The sequence below is a fragment of the Meles meles genome, chromosome 17, assembly GCF_922984935.1.
Source record: "Meles meles chromosome 17, mMelMel3.1 paternal haplotype, whole genome shotgun sequence".
NCBI classification, from domain to species: Eukaryota; Metazoa; Chordata; class Mammalia; order Carnivora; family Mustelidae; genus Meles; species Meles meles.
The window spans coordinates 36,402,796-36,424,394 of record NC_060082.1 but is presented as its reverse complement, the minus strand read 5'-3'; the positions used below and the strand labels follow the sequence as shown (position 1 = coordinate 36,424,394).

At 35.5% G+C, this 21,599-nt stretch overlaps 1 protein-coding gene and 1 non-coding gene across 4 annotated transcripts in view; both read right to left on the bottom strand.

The window, feature by feature from the left end:
- Positions 1-21,599, bottom strand: part of SYT14 (synaptotagmin 14) — a 201,443-nt gene that overhangs the window by 119,779 nt on the left and 60,065 nt on the right. For 2 of the 3 annotated variants that reach the window (XM_045982931.1, XM_045982932.1), the window contains exons 3-4: positions 11,797-11,961; positions 4,719-4,934 (exon numbers count right to left, since the gene is read on the bottom strand). In XM_045982931.1, the coding sequence (XP_045838887.1) occupies positions 4,719-4,934; positions 11,797-11,961 (381 nt within the window). Of the gene's footprint in view, positions 1-4,718; positions 4,935-8,508; positions 9,446-11,796; positions 11,962-21,599 lie in introns of those variants that run through there. The other variant, XM_045982930.1, reaches the window with a different exon arrangement.
- On the bottom strand, positions 20,795-20,901 carry LOC123928513. Its single transcript, XR_006815727.1, has one exon. It is a non-coding gene; the product is annotated as a U6 spliceosomal RNA (small nuclear RNA).

Sequence of the window (21,599 nt, the reverse complement as noted above, 5' to 3'; positions counted from 1 at the left end):
GTGACAAAGGCATCTGGAAAATGCAGACAGAATTTTTTTGTACTTGCCTTCTTCACAAAGAAATTGTGAAAATTCACAGAATAATCTTTACAAAGCAGTTAAAATGCACTTAAAGTATACATAATTTGTTAAGTATTAAATTATTCTAAAAGTAACATTTAAATAAAATGTACAAGTCAATAAGTTTTAATGCTCCTAATTTTAGTATAACATCAAAATTAACAGCATGAAGCTTGTGAAGCAGCCATAAGAAAGAGAATGACAGGTGTGTGTATATGTCTGGGCCACATACCTCAAAGAAATAAGTGGGGCTGGAAATTATTTTAAATAGCATTTTCAGTTAACTCACCCTAAAATAACAACATATGGTTCTAGTTCTATAGCTATGCCACAATATGTAAATATAGCTTGGTAATCTCTGTGGTGAACTAAGAATGAAAAGCCATAAATAACAGACATTCTAATAATTTTACACTAAATTTGTTCTTTACTTATAAAATCATCTTTAATAGGCTTCTCCCATCTAACATAGAAATGCATGAATTTCAGAGGTTACAAGATAGCCACAGACTACTACTTAACTCTGAAATGTTTTAAAAATAAAATAGGATTATCAGAAAATGCCTTTAATTTTAAGAACAACACAGCAACGATAAAATTAAAACTGTGAACAAAGGAAATCGGATATATTATTTAATGTTAATTTTTCCTGGCAAAATTTCTTATAGATATCATTCCCTTCTGTAATTCAAAAAAATGGAAGATTAATATGGCCACCTAGAGGAGAAAACATGATAACAAATATGTCATCACATTTCTTACTTTTTCTAGAGTATCTGTATTTCAGCTTTATACAGATAAACTGTTCTGAAGGACTCAACTGAAGAGGTTAATCATGTATGAAGGAGACCTTGTTTGGACACTAGAGTAGCAGGGATGACCTAACAGAAGCTAAAACCACATTCATTTTGCAGTGGACCTGACAACTAGAGTTTTTAAAACTTACCATGTGACCTTAGGTTCAAAATTACCTACTTGATCTAAAATCTCTTCTCACTTGTGTAAAATGGGGATAATCTTATCTACCACAATGATTTGCAGTGAAGATTAAATAGTATGATGTGTACAGAAACTAATAGTCAGGTATGCAATAGGAGCTCAATATGGTAGTTCTTACTACCCTGTCAGAAAGTTCTATATTGTTCTCTCCTAGGCCTATCCAGGCCCTCCCTGACCATCTCTAATTTTACAGATATTTCCAGCACTGGGTGTTCCAAAGCTTCTCTACTAGAATTATTCAGTGTTGAGAAATGAACTAGTGGTTCCTTATGCCAGCACTAATGAGGTAATAGTATGTCATGTAAAAAATGGACATTTAAGAGTATTTTTCCCTCTACCTTGTAGTTCCCTTTATAGTTACCTCAACCTACACCTCAGTTAACTCTGATCCTTATAAACTTGCAGAATATGCACAATAAAAGGTCAGAGCAGTTAAGAGAAACATAACCTACTATATCTATCCCTTTACATGTACCTCAAGAAAGTGAACCAAATCCTACCAAGAGAACTGTACTCAGCAGTCCTCTTAGGCAACCAGCCAGGAAGTGAGCAGTATTTCTGCTGAGTTAGCTATACAGAGGAACGACCACCAAATCCCTTCCCTTCCCAAACAGATGCGAGGAGGGTTACCACTGTTGGGCTGGAAGGAGAAGGTGAACACTATGATTACAATCTCATATGTACTTCTTCATCTTTGTGAGGGGGCATGTTAAGAATTTACTATCACTTGAAATTACTTTTACCTAAGTCCGTGAACTCTGAATCAGTCTCCCCCTCCAATCAAATTCTCCTTTCTTCCCCATTTCACTGAATCAATTTTGAGCTCAAAGCAGCTTTGACTTTTCAATAAGCAATAACATATGATACAAAACTATTCTCCTATCCTGCTGTTTTGTTACATTATCACTTGGTCATCTCTCCATCCTAAAGCTCAATGACAGCATTTTAACAATAAGGATATCCATCTTCATCTGGATGTTCCAGACATTTCTGATTCAGCATGATGGAGACTGAATTACCTCCTTCCACACAAACTTACTTCCCTAATACTTTGAACTAATTAAAAATCCTGATGCTTTACTCACTACACACATTCAATCATTCAAGATATATTGAGACCATCCTAAAATCTATGAAATCTGTGTCTCCAAACTCACTTCCAATGAAGATCTCATTGTTGTTTATCTAACTGGTCCTTTCTACCTCTAGTACCTCAATTCATTTTCCATTACAATAGCTAAATAATCTTTCTTAAATACATTTCTAAAAGTGCAATATCATCCAGTTTAAAAATCTTATAGGACTCTGTATTTCCTATAAGACAATAAACTCCTGAACATGGTATTCAAACCCATACCCTACCTATTCTCCAAACACAGATCCTAAGCTAAAGACACTAAAATACATCCTCATTTCCTTTCATGCAATCACTGTTCCATGGCTGTTGAAACAGTTCTTACTCAAGTCCTGTTCACCTACTCTGTGAAGACTACATTAGACTTCCCCATACCCCCACCTCCCAAACAACAGAGTCACCTCCTTCTCTGAATGTCTACAGCACTTTGTTCATGAAACTAATAGACCTCTTACCATATTGTATCACACATATTGTCTATGGTCTTCCTCCTCTAGTCTGTGGATTCTTTGAAACAAGCTTGTTTTATCCATCTTTACATCCACAGTATCTAGTATGGCACAGGAAAGCTTTCGACAAGTGTCTATGAAATAAATCTAATTTCAGAATGCCTAAAGTCAATCTAGCCTGGGTGCTTTATCAATTAATGGGGAGTAGAAACAGTAGGAAAGTAGAGATGGGTCCCAAACATATAGGTAAAATGAAAAGAGAAGGTGACTCCAGGACATCGGCCCCAGTTCCAGAGCTTAGAGCAAGAACAAAAAAACTACTGAGGTTATGCTTCTCTCCTCACTGCTCTTCTCCCCAGACTACAGAGCCGTGCTAGAATAACAGAACCATGGGGAAGCAATCAAGACAGCACAGAAGTATAGGGAGGGAGGGGGAGGAAGCAGTGAGGAGGAAAAAATAAAAACCCTAAACCGAAGCTGCAAAAAGGAAAGTGTCCCGGGTCACAGATGACAAGTGCGGGCCTTGTTCACGGCCGCTCACGCTCACCACCACCACTGCATTCACCACCCTCAGCCATAATGACCGTTTACTGGCCACTCGCCCACAGAGCCAGAACTTTGCTAAAAACTATCACGTATACCATGTAATGTTCATGACAACCCTATCAGGAAGGTACGACCCACATTTTAGAGACAATGAAACAAATCGGAAAACCACTAGCTATCCTGTCCGAAGCTTGTAGCTGATACGTTAAGTCAGTAGTTTAAGTCCCAGAGCCAGAATGTAAACAAGGATCAGGTTCAAACCCATTCTCTTGCAGCTCTACTATTAACATGCCGGTGGAAGGGGTGGACATGGGCTGGAGACTAGCTTTACTGCTTCGCATCACTCGGTTATCTTTGTAAACACATCTTTTATTTTCTCTAGTATTAGAAAGGTATTTTTGAGTGTAGAATTTAACATTTTTTACTTCTTCCCCACCATCTCGTAATAAGTTTCCTATATAGTAATTACTCAGTATTTGATTAATTTCTTATTATAAAGTGTGTACTAGTAGAAATAAAAAGGAGGTACATGCATCAGTCATTAGCTAGCCTTAAGCCGAATTAAAAAAACAAAAAGATGACTTAGCTCCTTTGACAACTCTATGAGCTTGTCTTACTTTGTCTAAAGTGTCTATGTCTTGTCTTACTTGAGTAAGACAAGATTACTTTAAGTAATCAATAGTTATAAGACCCTTAAACACAAACCACGCTATAAAATGAAGGACAGTTTGTGTTCGATGTAATAAAAAATTGCTAAGATATATTGCTCCCTTCTTCATACCTGAGTATAAAGATAATAATTACTAGGAGTACTCATACATTCTACCAAGCATGTGAGCTACCTACCTAAAACATGGAAATAAATATGCCTTAATTAATAGTAATTAATTTCCCTTATAGAAAGATGTAAAAACATGTTAGAGTGGACACATATCTTGTATATAGGCTGAGTTTTAAGTCAATGTCAGTACATGAAGCAAAGATCAATTACAGACAAAGTTATCCTTAAAAATTCCTAGAGTCACCCTTAAAGCCAACTGTAATACAGTATGAGCACTCAATCCATCCTGGACACTTTCTTCCTCCACAGAACAGACCACCATTTCTCCTGCTGTGTGCCACATGAAGTATCTGGCTTCTGTTTAGGGGCCACAGTGAATGAAAAAGCATACACTGCTTTGACACCAGAGTCAAGTTTAACACTACAAGAGACCGAGACTCTGCCAGTTCCTCTGTCAGGTGTTTGGAGACTGATTCCATGTGAGAGAACATCAGACTCCCATCTTCTACCCCACACCTACATTGTGTAAAGAGAAACAGAATTACTATGGTATGTAAATTATTTGGTGTTTTACTTTTAGGGGTTTGGGGTTTTGGCTTCAGTCCAAAGATCTGAATTTTGCTGAATTATAGTCATAGAAATGTGACTCTGTTTATCTCTTGTTTATCACACAGCTAGAATTTCAGGTACAAATAATCTAATACTATAGTGTGTGATCTAAAAAAATAAAATAAATAATCTGTATTACCTTCGTCTATTGATGCTTCACTACTGTAGCCGTCATATTCCGCAGACAGAGGACTGTACTTTTGTCTTGTTTCCCAAGCATAGTTCTTTTGTCTCGAATCTGCCAATGGTAGTCTGGAATTGTGTGTTCTGGACAAGGCCTCGTGATATTTACCCAGTGCCTCATCTTCACTCTCAGAGGATGAACCGTGCTCATCTTTGTCCATGTAGGAATTATCTATTTGGAATGACAGGAGAACAAATTGAAATTTTAATACAATAAAGTATGACAAATTTGATACACACACACACACACACACACACACACAGTTATATATCACATATATCCATATACACATGAATATACATATACATACCCAACGTGAATTTTCAACTTTAAACAAACATAATTTTTTCATTTAAGAAGCCCAAAAGCTTTAGATTTTCATAATGTGTAATAGAAAAAGATCAATTTGTATATTCTAATTATAAAAAAATGTTTGTCACAGGGATTTTCCAAACAAGTTACCGATAAAGGCGGTAACAGAACTTGTTATCTCACACAATTATTTTTAAAAGATCAGTAGCGCAAAAAGAGACTTAGAAGTATCGCCAGTACATAAGGACCTGATTCAAACTAGAATGTGACTAGAGACATTTTAGTTATCATCTGGGTCCAAATTTTCAAAAATGATAATGCTTAGTTCTAGGAGAACAGAGAAATGGGCAGACATATACTACTGGTAGAACTATCACTGGTATACTTCTGGAGAGCAATCTGGCAATACACATCAAACTTCAAATCTGCATAGTCTGTGACTCATTTCTAGGAATTTACCAATTCCTTCCAAGAATTTGGCCTAAGAAAATAATTAAAAACAGGTGAGCAAAGATATGTACTTCAGACAATTCAGTGCACTGTGCTAGATAGCAGAAAACAAAAATAAAATATAATCTAAACGTCCATCGCTGGGCCTCAAGTTAAGAACGCTGTGATGTATCCAGGCAACAACAGAGTATGCAGTCACTACAAATGAGGAGGTGAACTCACAGGTGCTCGCAGGGAACAGCAGCTACAACATTACGTTACGGGAAAAGAAAAGGTTATGAGACAGAAGGCATACTATGTTCTCATTTAAACACACACACACACCCCTACATGCAATATATACAGACACACTTGTGGTGGATGCTCGTAAGCAAATACAAAAATATGGGGAAGGATACACACTTATTTTCTGTGAAAGGGAGCATTACTAAGAAAATTTTACAGAACTAAATTTCAAATAAATGTTTCAGGACATATAAAACTTGTATTATTCTTAAAATAATAGTTAACTAGTATAATAGTAACTAGTTGTTACCATTTTTTTAAAGTAAAAATTTTGAAACTGCACTATGTTGAAGTTCATTTAACCATAATATGAGCCTTCTCCGAATAATAAAACAACTCTGGAAAGATAAAGAGACCATAGTAGGTAGAATTTATTAGTTCTGTCGAGATATTTTTTTCTTTATAAACATTTGAAATCATCTGCAAGAAAGGAATAGAGGTCTGAAATTCAGGTGGGGAGACGCAGACTAAGTTATTTAAAAATATGGGAGAGAAATGGTATGTTCAGAGTCAGAATGAATGGAACTTGGATGTCACTAGTGTAGGTCCTCCTTTTTAATTCAGTAAGAAAAAGCCATGAGGAGGTAAAACTACGACCAGTGTCCTATTCTGCACAACCCAGTATGTAGCCACCAGCCACACGCAGCTATCTGATTTAAAACTAAATAATTTAAAACCCAGTTTCCCCAGTGCTGCTGACTCTATTTCAAGTGTTTAGTATGTGCATGTGGCTAGCGGTTACCACAAGGAATACCTGGAACTTTCCCATCATGGCAGAGAGTGCCGTTAGTTGGCGCTGGAGTGACGGCAGATCTGGACTAGAATCTGGGTCCTCTGACACCCCCCCACCTCCCGGTGAGAGCTTAGCACTTTGTGGGCTACCACAGTGGTGGGCTCTCAGGCAGCAGGAGAGCTCTGAGGGGGCTCACTAGAAATCCTGCCATCACACTTCACCTATTACAAAATATTACCTATGGCAGTCCTGCATTTAGAAATGTAGACGGGAACTCTTCCTTCTCTTTCTATACCCTATAAGCTCTGTGAACGAACCTAGAACACAGGTACTAGTAATACCTACATTACTACTAACTAATTAGTATTACAGCTCAGCTCTATGAAGAAGTAATCCACAGGTCAAATGATTTTCAAATGATTTCTAGAACATAATATGTTTACGCTTAGTCTGGACTATAATCTATAATGCCTGAGATACTTGGATTTTCTAGGGACGAGCATGTTTCTGAATGAAAACAAATCGAAACAAAATTAACTGTATACTGCTATGTATATAGCACTTGTGACTACTGTCTACTCTGTTATTTTCTGAATAACATATGTATTCTACTTTGTTTTATTTTTGCTACTTAAATTAATAAGGCTAACTAAACTAAACCAAGGCCACCCAAAACTACTGAACTTGATAACTGGAAAGACTCCAAAAGGGACATATTTCCAAAAACTGGCTTTCCTTTTTAATTAGGCTATCCGTCCTGGATCAGCCTCTATGATATCATCTAAAAATCATTCATATAATTGATAAATAGCAGATCCTGATTATATATGAATTCATGCAGCAGAACTCAAAGTCTTCCTCATTTCTACTGTCTCTCAGATTTTTGTTATTTTTATGAGAATCTAAATGTATAGAAAAATGTAAGATATACGTATTTTTAAATAAAAGCCAGTGTACTTTTGGCCTTGTGATCAGATCAGCAACAAATGGAAATGACTAAAGGATTTCCAGAAGTAATCACCAGCAGTAAAAGCCATTCTCCAGCCAAACCAACTAACTGTCGGCTCACTGTTTTGAAAATTGTCACAAATCCTGCTGTTAAAAACTATAAATGATTAGTTGGAATCTTAATTCTACATAAAGAACTCATGAAAAATAATAGATTGTTCATGTATACTCATTGTAGATACAGAACTGATGTAAAATTCTTAATATGTGGCTAAATGAATAGACACCTATCCTGAAGCATGCTATTCAATAAAATAAACTCTAGGGGTGCCTGGGTGGCTCAGTCAGTTGAGCATCTGTCTAACTTGTGATTTCCGTTCAGATCATGGTCTGAGTCAAGGGATGGAGCCCCTCATCGGGCTCTGAGCTCAGCACGGAGTCTGCTTGTACCTCTCCCTCTGCTCCTCCCCCTGCTCACGCTCTCTCTCTCTCTCAAGTGAATAAATAAAATCTTTAAAAATAAATGAATAAAATAAAATTCTATTGATCTAAAGGAAAAAATAAAAAACACTTGATACAGATTCTTGTTGGGATAGATTCCAAGGGCAAACCAGTATAAAGGTTTCAGGGTTTAGTTACAAAAATAGAAAATTTTAAAATTCAACTACAGCACACTAAATACACTCCAACTAGAGAATGTATACTACTTAAAACTGTGGGGTTTCTGGTTGTTGAATAAACAATCATTAAGAAAAATTAGGGCCACTGAAACGTTGGCCAAATAATGCAGGGACCAGGGCCAATACTTAACTTAGCAGTGTACAAAGAACATGACTGCTTTCAAAATGATGGTCAGAAAAAAAATAAATGACCTTAAAAGTGTCTCCCAGTAAGAGGATTCAAGAAAATCTTAAATTAGATAGACTTGTATAAGAAAGTTCAGAAATTTGGATGTTTTCTTAATTTAAAAAATCAAGAGAAAAGTTTATCACTCAAACCCATACTAGGAGACCTCACCTTTTCCTGGTATTATCTTAGAATACTTTTCATCTTTACTCTTTGCTGTTCCTTTGTGGGCAGAAATGGCTTCATTTTTCTTTGTTTTTATGTCTCCTTTCATTTTGTAGCACATTGCTGGACTTTCCTGTTCTTTGGTTTTTCCATGTAACTTCTCTTTAGAATCAGCTGATGGTGCTGGATGCGTGCCTTCTTTCGTAAAGGGTTTCTGTATCCTATGTCCGTTGCTTGCCAAAATATCTTTTGGAGAACACTCCTTTCCTGACCACTCACTCCCTTTAGATCCTTTACTTTTAATATGTTTTTCAGCTTTCTTTAAATGATCTTCTTTCATTTCTTGATATCTTACCTCTTTTAAGTCACTCTTACCCTTATTGGGCATTCCTAATCCAATTTTTTTACATCTGTCAGTATGTTCAAGTTCTTGACAAGCAGATCCAGCCCTTGCATTCTGCTTGATAACTGATATCCCACCATCACTCAGGGGACCTTTCAACAAAGAATCAACACCAGCACTATTGCTTTCTTGATATTGTGATAGAGTCTGTTGCCTGTCATTAATATGTTTGAATCCTCTTTCTTCATTCATTCTGTGATCTTGCTTATGTGAAACTGAAGTATCGTAGCAACTGATTCGATTCACTTTGTGCTCTAAACTGGACTGTGTTTTCTGACAGTTAGTGTCTTTGGGGACTTCTGGTGACCTGGTACTTGCTTGTTGAGGGGTCTCTGCTACTTCTGCTTCTGCTGCTGCAGAGCTTTCTTCTTCTAAGCGAAAGCCATTGATCATACTTGTTACCTGTTCAGCAACCGAGTCAGTTAAAGCATAGCTGACTTCCCCAACAGCAGTGGTTAAATCTTCTACAGCATTACTGATTGTGTCCACCAGAGAAGACACTGAAGGCAGATTCTGCTGGAAAGTTTTGAAAAATGCCATTTTCTAATTCCTTATTCCTAACAGATGCAATAATGGAATTTTCTCTTCTCAAAATATCAACCGCTTAGGAATTTGAATTTAAAATGTACTTAAATGTTGTTACTCATGAGCTTGATATTATTATTTTGCATTGTGGTTTTTAATCTTTCTGTAAATGCATTATGCATTGAAAGAAATACGTCGAGGCAAAAACTCTTCCAAAAAAAAAAAAAAAATCAAACCACGTGGCTTACATGTAATGACATTTTTTCCCTCTCCATAGCTATCATACCAGCCGCAAAACAATATTTTCCCCTCAAATACTATTGGTTTTTTATTCTATACCTGCAAGAAGAAGTATAAAAAGGATTTTTATTATGGACTTTTGGTTTATTTATTAATAGTCTATGTAGGGGAACTACCCTATATTATTCACAAACTACCAATATCATTTCAAATTAAGACAACTATTAAAGGGAAAATGAGCAATCTGTGCAGAGGTCAGTATAGAAAAAAGAGCAGGGGGCCAACACCTGCCGAGTGGCTACCGGATGCAAGGCATTGTGATTTACGAGTTGTATCAGACCTGTTCTCACAGTAACTCTAGGAGGTAAATATTATTCTTCTTATTTCATAAGTGGAAAAAAAAAAAAAGGCTCAGAAAAAGTACGAAGGTTCCCAAAACCTTTCCAAAGGATCTTCAAGGTCAAAACTATTTTTATAGTAATAGTGAGGGGATGTTTAACTTTTTTACTTTCATTTGCTCATAAATGAACACTGGAGTTTTCCAGAGACTACATGGCAGATTGAATGCAGAAGCAGACATGAGAATCACAGCTGGTTCTTCTTTGTCAGTCATTAAAGGGATTTGTAGAAAATATAAAACAATGGCACTCTTCTCACCATTTTTGGTGGGGGGAGGGGGAGTAAAAAATATAGTTTTTTAAGTTAAAAAATGTTACTTATTTTTAACATATATGTAATAGGCTTATTGGGGTTTTTGTGGATTTTTTGGTTCCAAGTTCTTATTTATATTCTAGTTAGTTAACATATAGGGTACTACTGGTTTCAGGAGTCGAATTTTAGTGATCCATCACTTACATGTAACACCCAGTGCTCAACACAACAAGTTATTGGTTTTTTTTTAAGACTAATAAATTGTTAAGAATATTTTTAAATGTTCTCAGTTTTAACTTCTAATATGGTGCTTTAACAATAGATATAACTCACATAAACAAAGGCTCTTTGGAATCTTCAATAATTTTTAAGAGTGTAAAGGGGTTATTAGACCAGAGAAAAACCAGAAAAGCTGAACAAGGGGATTCCTGGAAGTTGCCCCAAAACATGCCCGTAACCAGTTCAACTCTACACAAATGATCAAGAAGCAAGAGTAAAATATGAGAAATGTTAAACTTCAAACAAAATCACAAAACAACTACTCTTTCTTAATGCAGAAGTTACAGATGTAATTCAATAACCCATAGATTTTTATAAATGATGTTATCACTTTTTAAGTTACCAGAAATAAGAGAAAAACATCTCTTCAGCATAAACAAGAAGAGCAAGGTTTTTCTGCTAATGCTCTGAAATACTGCTCTAAGTTAACACCTTGCCTTTATAATTCTCAGCTTGCTTCTGCTATCATTTATACATATATAATATATTTATATAATTTATATAATTATATTTATATAAATTATATAAGCCAATTTTTGGAAAGAGCTAATAAAGAACTTTTATCATATTATAAAAAAATTAACTCCACGGAATAATTTTCATGGAAGAAAGAACAAGATTACAGCCCTCGTGTCTTCTAGTCTCTTGTAGTTTTAAGTGACAAAAAGTGATATAATGCCTATGGTACCAAGAGAGGGAAAGAAACACTAATTTTTACAACCAGACTTTATCTATACACTTTCTCCAAACAATAAAATTATCCATCAGCTGAGAATTCAATAGGAGGTAAAGAAAAAGGGTGAATACTTTTCAAAGTCTTCTATAGGAATATGGGGAAAAAGCTCTCCAGAGAGTTACTTGGACAGTAAGATTTAAGCTGTATAGAGCAGAAAGATACTTCCTTCTTAAAGCAGATCTACTCATATTACAGGCTCAAAAGCATACCTTATGTATGAAAAATAAAAATGTGGTTTTCTGATAGCATGCAGTTCATCTTTATGTGATATATTAGCAATTCGTGAATAACAGAAAGATAATTGAACATAATTTACTCAATAGATTCTTTTTTACTCTCACAGAAAAATGGCTCGAATGTTACTTTACAGTATGTCAAAACCAACCTTACAATATATGTTTTAAAAAATAACAGAACGGTATAGATAAGAACAAACAAGAAAAGCAGTGACGATACTTACAAATTTTATCTTGTGAGTTCTTCCTTGTACTGTATCCTGAACCAAGATCTGGAAACGCGCCAACATTTTCAAAACAGAACTTCTTATTAATATAGAGAAAAAGGAGCAGCATCAAGATAATAAACACCCCAACAGCTGACAAAAATCCAACTGCCTCTGGAGATACTAGAGAAAAAAAAGTCACAGCTGTAAGCATTTATTTTTCTTTACGCTACAGATAAGAAGAAGGAAACCCCCACACATATGTTAGATTACTGCCTCAGTTGAATTATACTTTTTAATTGTCATAGTTTACACAGGTTTATAAGAAAAACAAATGGCACAGTTTAATGAGCTGTTCAATTCACTCACCAGTACTTACTCAAACCTAAAATTTTCTGTTTAATTTCTGTTGGAGGAATCTTATAATACTGGAGTTTATAAAATAGACAGTTATATACCTAGCCCACTTAAGAGTATTAAAAAATTTTAGTACAAGAATTAGAAAAAATTTTTCCCACACACAGATATCTTACTTAACCAAATTTTAAGAACATGTATTATTATTCTTATCTCTAAAAGCTTCAATGGCCCATTTTAATAAACTCTGGACTTCTTAACTTGGCATCCAAAGCTCCAGCCTCTCTTTCCAATATTAGACTCTAATCAAATGGTTCCACTCACTGCCTCCGAATCAGCTATACGCATTACCATACACCTTGTCTTTGTTTATTTTCTTCCCCTCGCCTGGAATGACCGAGTCTGCTCTCTACCGTATCCCACTCATTCATTCAATCAACAAATATTTTGGACCAGCAGCCACACACCAGGCATTACCATATACACGGGTCCTGCCTTCGATGAACAGGCTGGTGAAGTACTACAATGCAGTGTGGTACAGGCTGTGAGTAGGGAAGAACAGGGACTATGAGCCACAGAAACACTTAAGCCAGTGTTGAAGGATCCAGTAGGCTTTTCTGAAAAATTATGGCCTCTATAATTATAATTTAAGAATTACCAAGAATTAACACTATCCCAGGCAGAAGGAACGGCAAGTGCAAAAAGGTCCAAAGACAGGAAATCACTATATATTCCAGAAACTCAGTAGAACTTTGTTACGATAAGCCATATTTTCAAGAGACTCTGATCTCAAGAGAATACATGAAATCATACATGGAGACTTTGCAAAGTGAGAACAACAAAAAATCTACAACTTCTCCAATACTCAGCAATCTGTATTTTAATGTTTGCTTTGTCACTATATCAGTCATTTGGAGTTAAATAGGAACTAAATTTTTTTATGCCTAATGCCTTATATTTAATACTCAGGTACTAGGTGAGAACGAATCCTAGCCTCAAATAGCCTCTACAACCTACAACCTACTCTTTCTTCTCCCATTGCTCAAGTAGCAGCTAAAAAGTCATCTCCTCCAAGATTCTTCCTTGAATAGAAGAGCCACAGCAATTAGCATCTACAACTCATTTGTTTAAAATGAACTCACCAAACAGCCCAATGATAACTGTTTTTATCCACTAGCTTTTCATTATTTGTGAAAGTCAGCCACCCCAGGTGTAGACCTTCTAGGACATTATATAGCCTATTCAAGGCTGGATCAACAGTATTGTGGTACAGGACAGAGCAGAGTGACATTGTAAAGGGAAAGGGGGAGAGACTGAATGGTAGAAATCCAGTCTAAATATCAGGTTGATGAACAGATCACACTACTAGAAACAAGATGTTATGCCCAGACTTTACCCCTGTCTCATTTTTCAGGCTGGAGAACAGTCAAGAAAGAGAACAGTATTTTAACTTAGAAATCCAAGCTATACTACCAAAAACAGTGCAAAGGATCAAGCCTGAAGGATGAAGCAAAAAGGAAAACAGAAGAATTATCTTCAGCAATTTTCGTAGCTAGAAAAGTCAAGCAGGACAGGACCTGGTATAAAAAGGCAAAATGCTCAATCAACTTATATTCAATGTTACACCGTAAACACATATGTATAGGAGCTCCCCCTTTAGCCCTCGTCCAAAATACACTTGAAAATCTGATGCATTTAAGTGAACACACAGAGATAAATAATATGTAACCTGAAAATCTCTCAGCTCTTAGAAGACTGAAGGCGAGAAAACATAGCTCACCTCACTTAAGAAAGCTAACTATTGCTAATAAAAATAGCAACAAATACATATACCATATATTACATACCAGTGACTGTTTTAAGTAGTTTACATATATTAACTTCTTAAATATTCACAATTAGACTATTATCCTCATTATAACTTGTGATATGGAGATATTAAATTATGCACCCAGCTTATAAGTGGAAGAGTCAGGATTCAAAACCGTGTCTGGCTATAGGGTCTGTGCTTTCAACCACTGCTCCTACGGCTTCTCCTGTCTTCCTTCTCTCCTCTTCTTGCCTCTTCCTATCTCATGTCTTAGGCCTTATTTCTGTCTTTCTCTTTTCATCTCCCTCCTTCCCATTTGAAAATTTAACTGGGGGTGTGATGGGGAGTCAACTATAAACAAGGATAATACAGTAAGTGCTATGAGAGAGGCAGGAATAGAAAGTATTACTGGAACACAAAGAAACACTACCTGACAAAGTTCCAAATGCTACAGAAAGGAGGTAACACTTGAGTAGGGCATGAAAGATTAGTAAGACTCTATCAAGCAGTGAAGGGACAGATGAAGGAGATGGTAAAAGACACAAAAGCGGTGCGCATGGCATTCTATAAACACTAATGGGTCACGGTCATGTCTGTCTTATTGGCCTCTATGTTCTCAAAGCACCTAGCACAATGCCGCATAGTTGACATTATATAAATATCTGTAAATGAATAAACGAATAAATGTGTGTTCAGGGAAGATCTGGAATATACCAGACGACCAGAGGCTGGAGATAAAAGCAAGATCCAAAATGTCAAAGAAACCTGAATACCGTCCTAAAGATTTTGTGTTTGCAGAGCTATACTGCTTAAAACATTTAGGAAACTGGAATATAGTAGGGAGTGATTGGTGGCAATGCAGGAGGAGTTCTTTTTTTTTTTTTTAATTTAAATTCAACTAATTAACATATAATGTATTATGCGTTTCAGAGGTAGAGTTCAGTGATTGATCAGCTGTATATCATACCCAGTGCTCATTGTACCATCCAGTTATCCGATCCCTTCATCTCTCACCCATCTCAGCCCTCAGTTTGTTTCTTGATTCAGAGTAGGAGGAGTTCTGGGGCGCCTGGGTGGCTCAGTTAAAGCCTTTGCTTTCAGCTCAGGTCATGATTTCAGGGTCCTGGGATGGAGCCCCGCATCAGGCTCTCTGCTCAGCAGGGAGCCTGCTTCCTCCCTCTCCTTCTGTCCCTCCCCACTGTTCATGCTCTCTCTTGCTTGCTCTCTCTCTCAAATAAAAATCTTTAAAAAAAGAAGTTATGCCTAAAATCTTGTTTATATTATGAACCTGCTTATAAAGCCAGTCTGCACAGGTATTGCTAGGATTATGATTAAATTATCTGTACATAAACCTTCTCTTTCCCTAAATTCTAGATTAGCCACTGCAAGCAAGTAAACACTAGTCAAACTGCATATTACCTTTCAAGGAGGAGCTTCAAAATCTGAAAAACAACCTGAGGGTTTTGAAGGGTCAGGGGTGGGAGGTTGGGGGAACAGGTGGTGGGTAATGGGGAGGGCACGTTTTGCATGGAGCACTGGGTGTTGTGCAAAAAGAATGAATACTGTTACGCTGAAAAAATAAATAAAATGGAAAAAAAAATCTATTTAACAGCAAACAGATAATTAGTTTAGGTTAATACCATACATTTGAAGAATTTAATTTGCCGAATCAAATTTGAGTTAACAATAACTCAGAATACACTAATGCATTATTTTCCCATAATCCAAATCGGTAAAATTCACATGTGATAAACTATAAAACCAAGACCAAATAATAACAACATTAGCAACATGAAATATTTAAGAGTGCTTATTATTTGCTAAGGGCTTTTTAAAAAACATTTAAATTCCAGTTAGTTAACATACACTGTAATATTAGTTTCAGGTGTACAATAAATACAGTGATTCAACATCTCCATACAACACCCGGTGCTCATCACAGCAAAAGTTCTCCTTAATGTCCATCACTGATTTCACCCACCTCCCACCCACCTCCCTGGTAAGCATCAGTCTGTTCTCCACAATTAAGAGTCTGTTTCTTAGTTTCACCTCTCTCTCTCATTTTCTTTTTTCCCTTTGCTTGTTTTAAGCATTACACTTAGGAGTTACAAGCATTATCCAGCTGATTCTTCACTATAAGCCAATTTTACAGATGATGGGAATTGAAGCTCAGAAAGAGTTAAGCAGAATTTTCAAGACCTTAATATTATTATTCAGTGATAGAGTCTTGATTTGAAGGCAGACACAAGGACTCTTGAGCCAAAATGTTAAACACTAATCCCTATTGCTTCCTGTTTGCCAGGCATTGTTGTAATCCCTCTTATTTTAAAACTTAATGGTCAAAACAACTTTATAATAGGTAAGTACTACACATCATCTTAATCTTTAGTAAACTGAGGCCCAGAGACTAATTAACTTGTCTAAGGTCACAAGCATAGGCAACAGTAGAACCTGGATTTGAACCCAGATATTCTGACTCCAGAGCCCGTGTTCTTATACATCAAGCAATATTGCTTCCTTGTATGTCAACCTGCAATATAAAATAAAAGGGAAAGCTACGTGGTCAAGGTTATAGAGCTCACTATACACATTAAGAGAAAACATTGTATGATTTGGATTTTATATATGTTAAAGAATAGCAACTAATTCAAGCTTTCTCAAAGTAAATATATAAATTACAAAAGTGAAATAATTTTTTATTCAAGATACTTTCCTAAATATGCTAAAATCATAGAAGTATGCTTAGAAACCAAAATGAACGGTACATCCTTATATGCCATGTTTGAAAAGTTAAAAACTAAATGTATCCCATAGAATAAGGTTGATATTCATTAGTAATGCTCATTAAAAATATACACTGTCTGTAAGTAGTCCTATATGGTCTCTGTGAGCTAGATGACCCCCTATATGAAGTATGTAAAGATTATACTGCAAAGTAAAAAGGCATACTGTCTCACCAGGAAATACAAAAAGTTTAGCTTGTCCAAGATTAATGATTACTTACTTATGTTACCTATAGTTAACTGGCTTTATAGTTATCTTTACTATACATTTAGAAATGAACATATATATATATTTACAAAAGATGAAAAAACCACTTTTTGTCAAAATTCAAGTTTCAATAATAGTAATACAATTCATTTTAATTTCTACAGATAAATTGTTCATAGGAAGAAAATGATGAAACGATACTCAAACAACAAAAGCAGGAGCAAATCCATTTTGACTCTGAATGTATTACAGAATTCACTTAAATTCTACTTTCCATTTTGTCACAAAGAAAACGTTTTCTATGTAAGTTTTATGAGAAAATACTAAGATATAAATAAACATAAATACAAGGGGAGATATTTATTTATTGAGCTTTTGTATTTTCAACATTAAGTTATTTGTGCTCTTCTCTAAAGTTTTATATCAAAACAAATTAATTACAAATGTTAGATTTATATCTGTAAATTAAATTTTACAAACTATTCTTTTAATTATATTATAAATGCAAAATTAAATTAAAAAGAGCCCATGCTTCTTATAATTCTTTAAAAAAGAAAAAGAGAACCACTTACAATTTGTATTATAAGGTCTGCATTGCTGATCTGTCCTACTTGGTATGAAACACTAGTCCTCTAACTACATGTCATGGAGACTTTAATAATTCATTTAATAGTTGCAATTCTATCTCTTGAACAAAATGTGAACGATACAAGAAATCGACTTTCGTTTTAAAAGAAATACTTGCTTACTATTTAATAAATCCTGAATATTTTTTCTGATACTCTAATCAGAAAATACCACAATTTGTGTTGATCTGGTTTGGACATTAAATAGAGAATTTATCAGTATTTCTAAGAAACAATGTAGAAAAATAAAAGGTTAATTTGATATACTTAAATCTCCTTGTATAATAGCTCAGTTGCTTCCACAAATAAAACCTTCCCTGAAATTTTTATATTATGCTATAAATAACACAAAACTGGAAAGATGACATATATAAATCAAGAAAGGAATATAGTAATACATAACTATTAACTTTAGATTTCATTTTAAAAAATCAGTAAGAAAAAAACGAAAAAAGCATTCACTCATAAGTGACATAATTCACTGCTGAGTAACTTCAAGGGACAACAAGAGAGGAAGGCACAGATGGCAGTGATGTGGGACAGTGCCCCAAATCTTACAAACAAAACTGCCCTCTGGGAGAAAGTCACCTGACAGGGTTGATAAAACAGATGATATCCAACTTGTTTCAAATGTGAAACAATCAATAGATTGAAACAGTATTTCCTATAAGTACCATGTAATGAATTGAAAGTTCACTCAAATATCACAACAGTGAAAAATCCTAAATCAGTCTTTAAGAAAACTGGGGGAAAAAATCCCAAACGTTTATTAAGTATGGAAACCAAATGCATAATACATTTAAGCCATATGCCTCATACTTGGACTTGATAATAATATACTTAACATTCACTTAACAAATTTATATTTAAACCAAATACTTAAATAAAAACTCTGTCAAACATTCTCTGGAAGTTATTTTTCTTCAAGTATGCTCTTGATTGAGGCTTCAAATTACAATTCCAATGAAGCTTAGTTTAAGACAAACGTATTTTCCTGGCAAATCTGGTTAGAACAAAACAGAGTCATTCTTTTGAACAACAAATGAGGGTTAACAGCCTCAAAATTTCCATTCAATGTGAATGAATTCCTCCAGAATTATCTGAGTGATAAATGGTACAGGCCAAAAGAGGGTCACTTCTTTCTGTCCTAAACTTTGCCAATGATTCTTCACTCTTCCTTTTCAGGAAGACCTTCATTGCTGAGCTACTATAAATAAGATTTTTTGAAAAGTCAACACCAACTGCAGAAGAATCTTTTAGGTAAAGCCAATTTATGATGTCAAACAAATTTCAGAGATGCTTACCTCAGGCTTTAATTCTAAGCCATCAAATTCTGATAAATGCAAATTGGTTTCTTTCTAATTTCTTAGAGAGACATCCCTTTCCTCCTATAATCTAATGTTATGTCAATAGTTTTCCCCTTTAAGAAATTTTTTGTTCTTATATATTTTTTCAAACTTTATTGATGTATTTTTTTTAAGATTTTTTTATTTTTTATTTGTCAGAGAGAGAGAGAGGGATCACAGGCAGACAGAGTGGCAGGCAGAGTCAGAGGGAGAAGCAGGCTCCCCGCTGAGCAAGGAGCCCGATGTGGGACTCGATCCCAGGACGCTGGGATCATGACCTGAGCCGAAGGCAGCTGCTTAACCAACTGAGCCACCCAGGCGTCCCTATTGATGTATTTTGATGGAAAATTATATATGTGTAATGTATATCTTGATGATCTGATATACATGTGGATTGTAAAATAATTACAATCAAGGTGATTAATATATCCATCATCTCACATAGTTATCTTTTTTCCTTTTTAAGACTGCTTAAGATCTGTTTTCTTAGCAATGTCCAGATCCCTTGTACAATTAATTTTAGTCACATTGTTGTACATTAGATCTCTAGAACTGATTAATCTTGTACAACTGAAACTTTATACCAACATCTTCCCATCTCCTACCCCCCAGACCCTGACAACCGCCATTCCATTCTCTGCTTCTATAAGTTTGACTGTTTTAGATTCACATATAGGTGACATCATACAGTACTTGTCTTTCTGTTTGACTTGTTTCACTTAGCATAATGTCCTTCAGGTTTATCCATATTTGTCACAAATAGCAGGATTTTTTTTCTTTATTAAGACTGAGTAATATTCCATGTGGTGTATATATATATCACATTTCCTCTATCAGTTCATCTGCTGATAGATGGTTAAGCTGCTTCCACATCTTGGCTATTATGAATAAGGCTGACATGAACATGGAAGTGCTGATGTCTTTTAGAGATCCTGGGCATGTATCCTTTGGCTATATAACCAGAATTGGGTTTGCTGGATCAAAGGTGGTTTTAGTTTTCATTTTGTAAAGAAAATTCACATGTTTTTCCATAATGTCTGTACCAATTTATATTCCCACTATCAATGTACAAGTGTGTGTATATTTATGATCATTTCTTTCTGTTGAACAGGCTCTTTTGTCATTATATAATGAAATTTGTGTTCAGAGGAAGTTTTAGAGTCTATTTTGTCTGATGTAAGTATAGTCATTCCTGCTTTTTTTTTTTTTTTTGCTTACCATTTGCATGAAACACATTTTTCCATCTCTTTACCTTCTGTGTGCATTTAAATCTAAAGAGAATCACTTGTCAACAGCATATTGCTAAATCTTGCCTTTTTATTCACTCAGCCACTCTATGTCTTCTGACTGGTGAGTTTAATCCATTTACCTTAAAAGTAATTATTGACAAGTGAAGATTTACTATGGAAATTTTGTTATTATTTTTTTTCCCATTTTATTTTTTTCAGCGTAACAGTATTCATTGTTTTTGCACAACACCCAGTGCTCCATGCAAAAACGTGCCCTCCCTATTACCCACCACCTGTTCCCCCAACCTCCCACCCCTGACCCTTAAAAACCCTCAGGTTGTTTTTCAGAGTCCATAGTCTCTTATGGTTCGCCTCCCCTCCCCAATGTCCATAGCCCCCTCCCCCTCTCCCAATCCCACCTCCCCCCAGCAACCCCCAGTTTGTTTTGTGAGATTAAGAGTCATTTATGGTTTGTCTCCCTCCCAATCCCATCTTGTTTCATTTATTCTTCTCCTATCCCCCTAACCCCCCATGTTGCTTCTCCATGTCCTCATATCAGGGAGATCATATGATAGTTGTCTTTCTCCGATTGACTTATTTCACTAAGCATGATACGCTCTAGTTCCATCCACGTCGTCGCAAATGGCAAGATTTCATAAAAATATGGAACGCTTCACGAATTTGCATGTCATCCTTGCACAGGGGCCATGCTAATCTTCTCTGTATCGTTCCAATTTTAGTATATGTGCTGCCGAAGCGAGCACTGTTATTATTTTTTATTACACAGATATTTTGTCCCTATCTCCCATTCTTACTGGCTTCCTTTGCTCTCTGATCATTTTTGCAGTAATTTGCTTTAATATTTTTCCTTTATTTTTTGCGTACCTATTACAGGTTTTATCTTTGTGGTTAGCTTGAAGTTAGCACAAAATACCATGTAGTAGAATCTCTATTTTAAGTTAACAATTTAACTTCAATTGCATAAAAAACTCTACACTTTTACTTCCATTTGTGTTCTTAAAGTCAGAGTTTGCTATTTATATGGTGTATCCATTAATAAAATGTTCATTTATGCTTTCATATATTTTTATGTTGATACTTTAGTGAATTCTTGTTTCAATCTGAAGGACTCCCTAACGTATTTTTTATATAGTAGATCTTGTGATGAGAAACTCTCTTGGTTTGTTCATCCAAGAAAAACGTTATCTTGTCTTCAGTTTTAAAGAATAACTTTTTCAGGTATTGTATTCTTTGTTGGCAGTTTTTTTTCTTTAAGCTCTTTGAATATATCATCACTCTCTCTCCTGGCCTGTGAAGTTTCTGCTGAGAAATCTAATGACCATCCTTATGGTGGGGGGAGAGAGTGCTCATCTATCTGACAAGTTGCTTTTCTCCTCCTGAATGCAAAATGTTCTGTCCTTGACTTTTGACACTTTGATTATACTGTGTCTCTGTAGTCTTC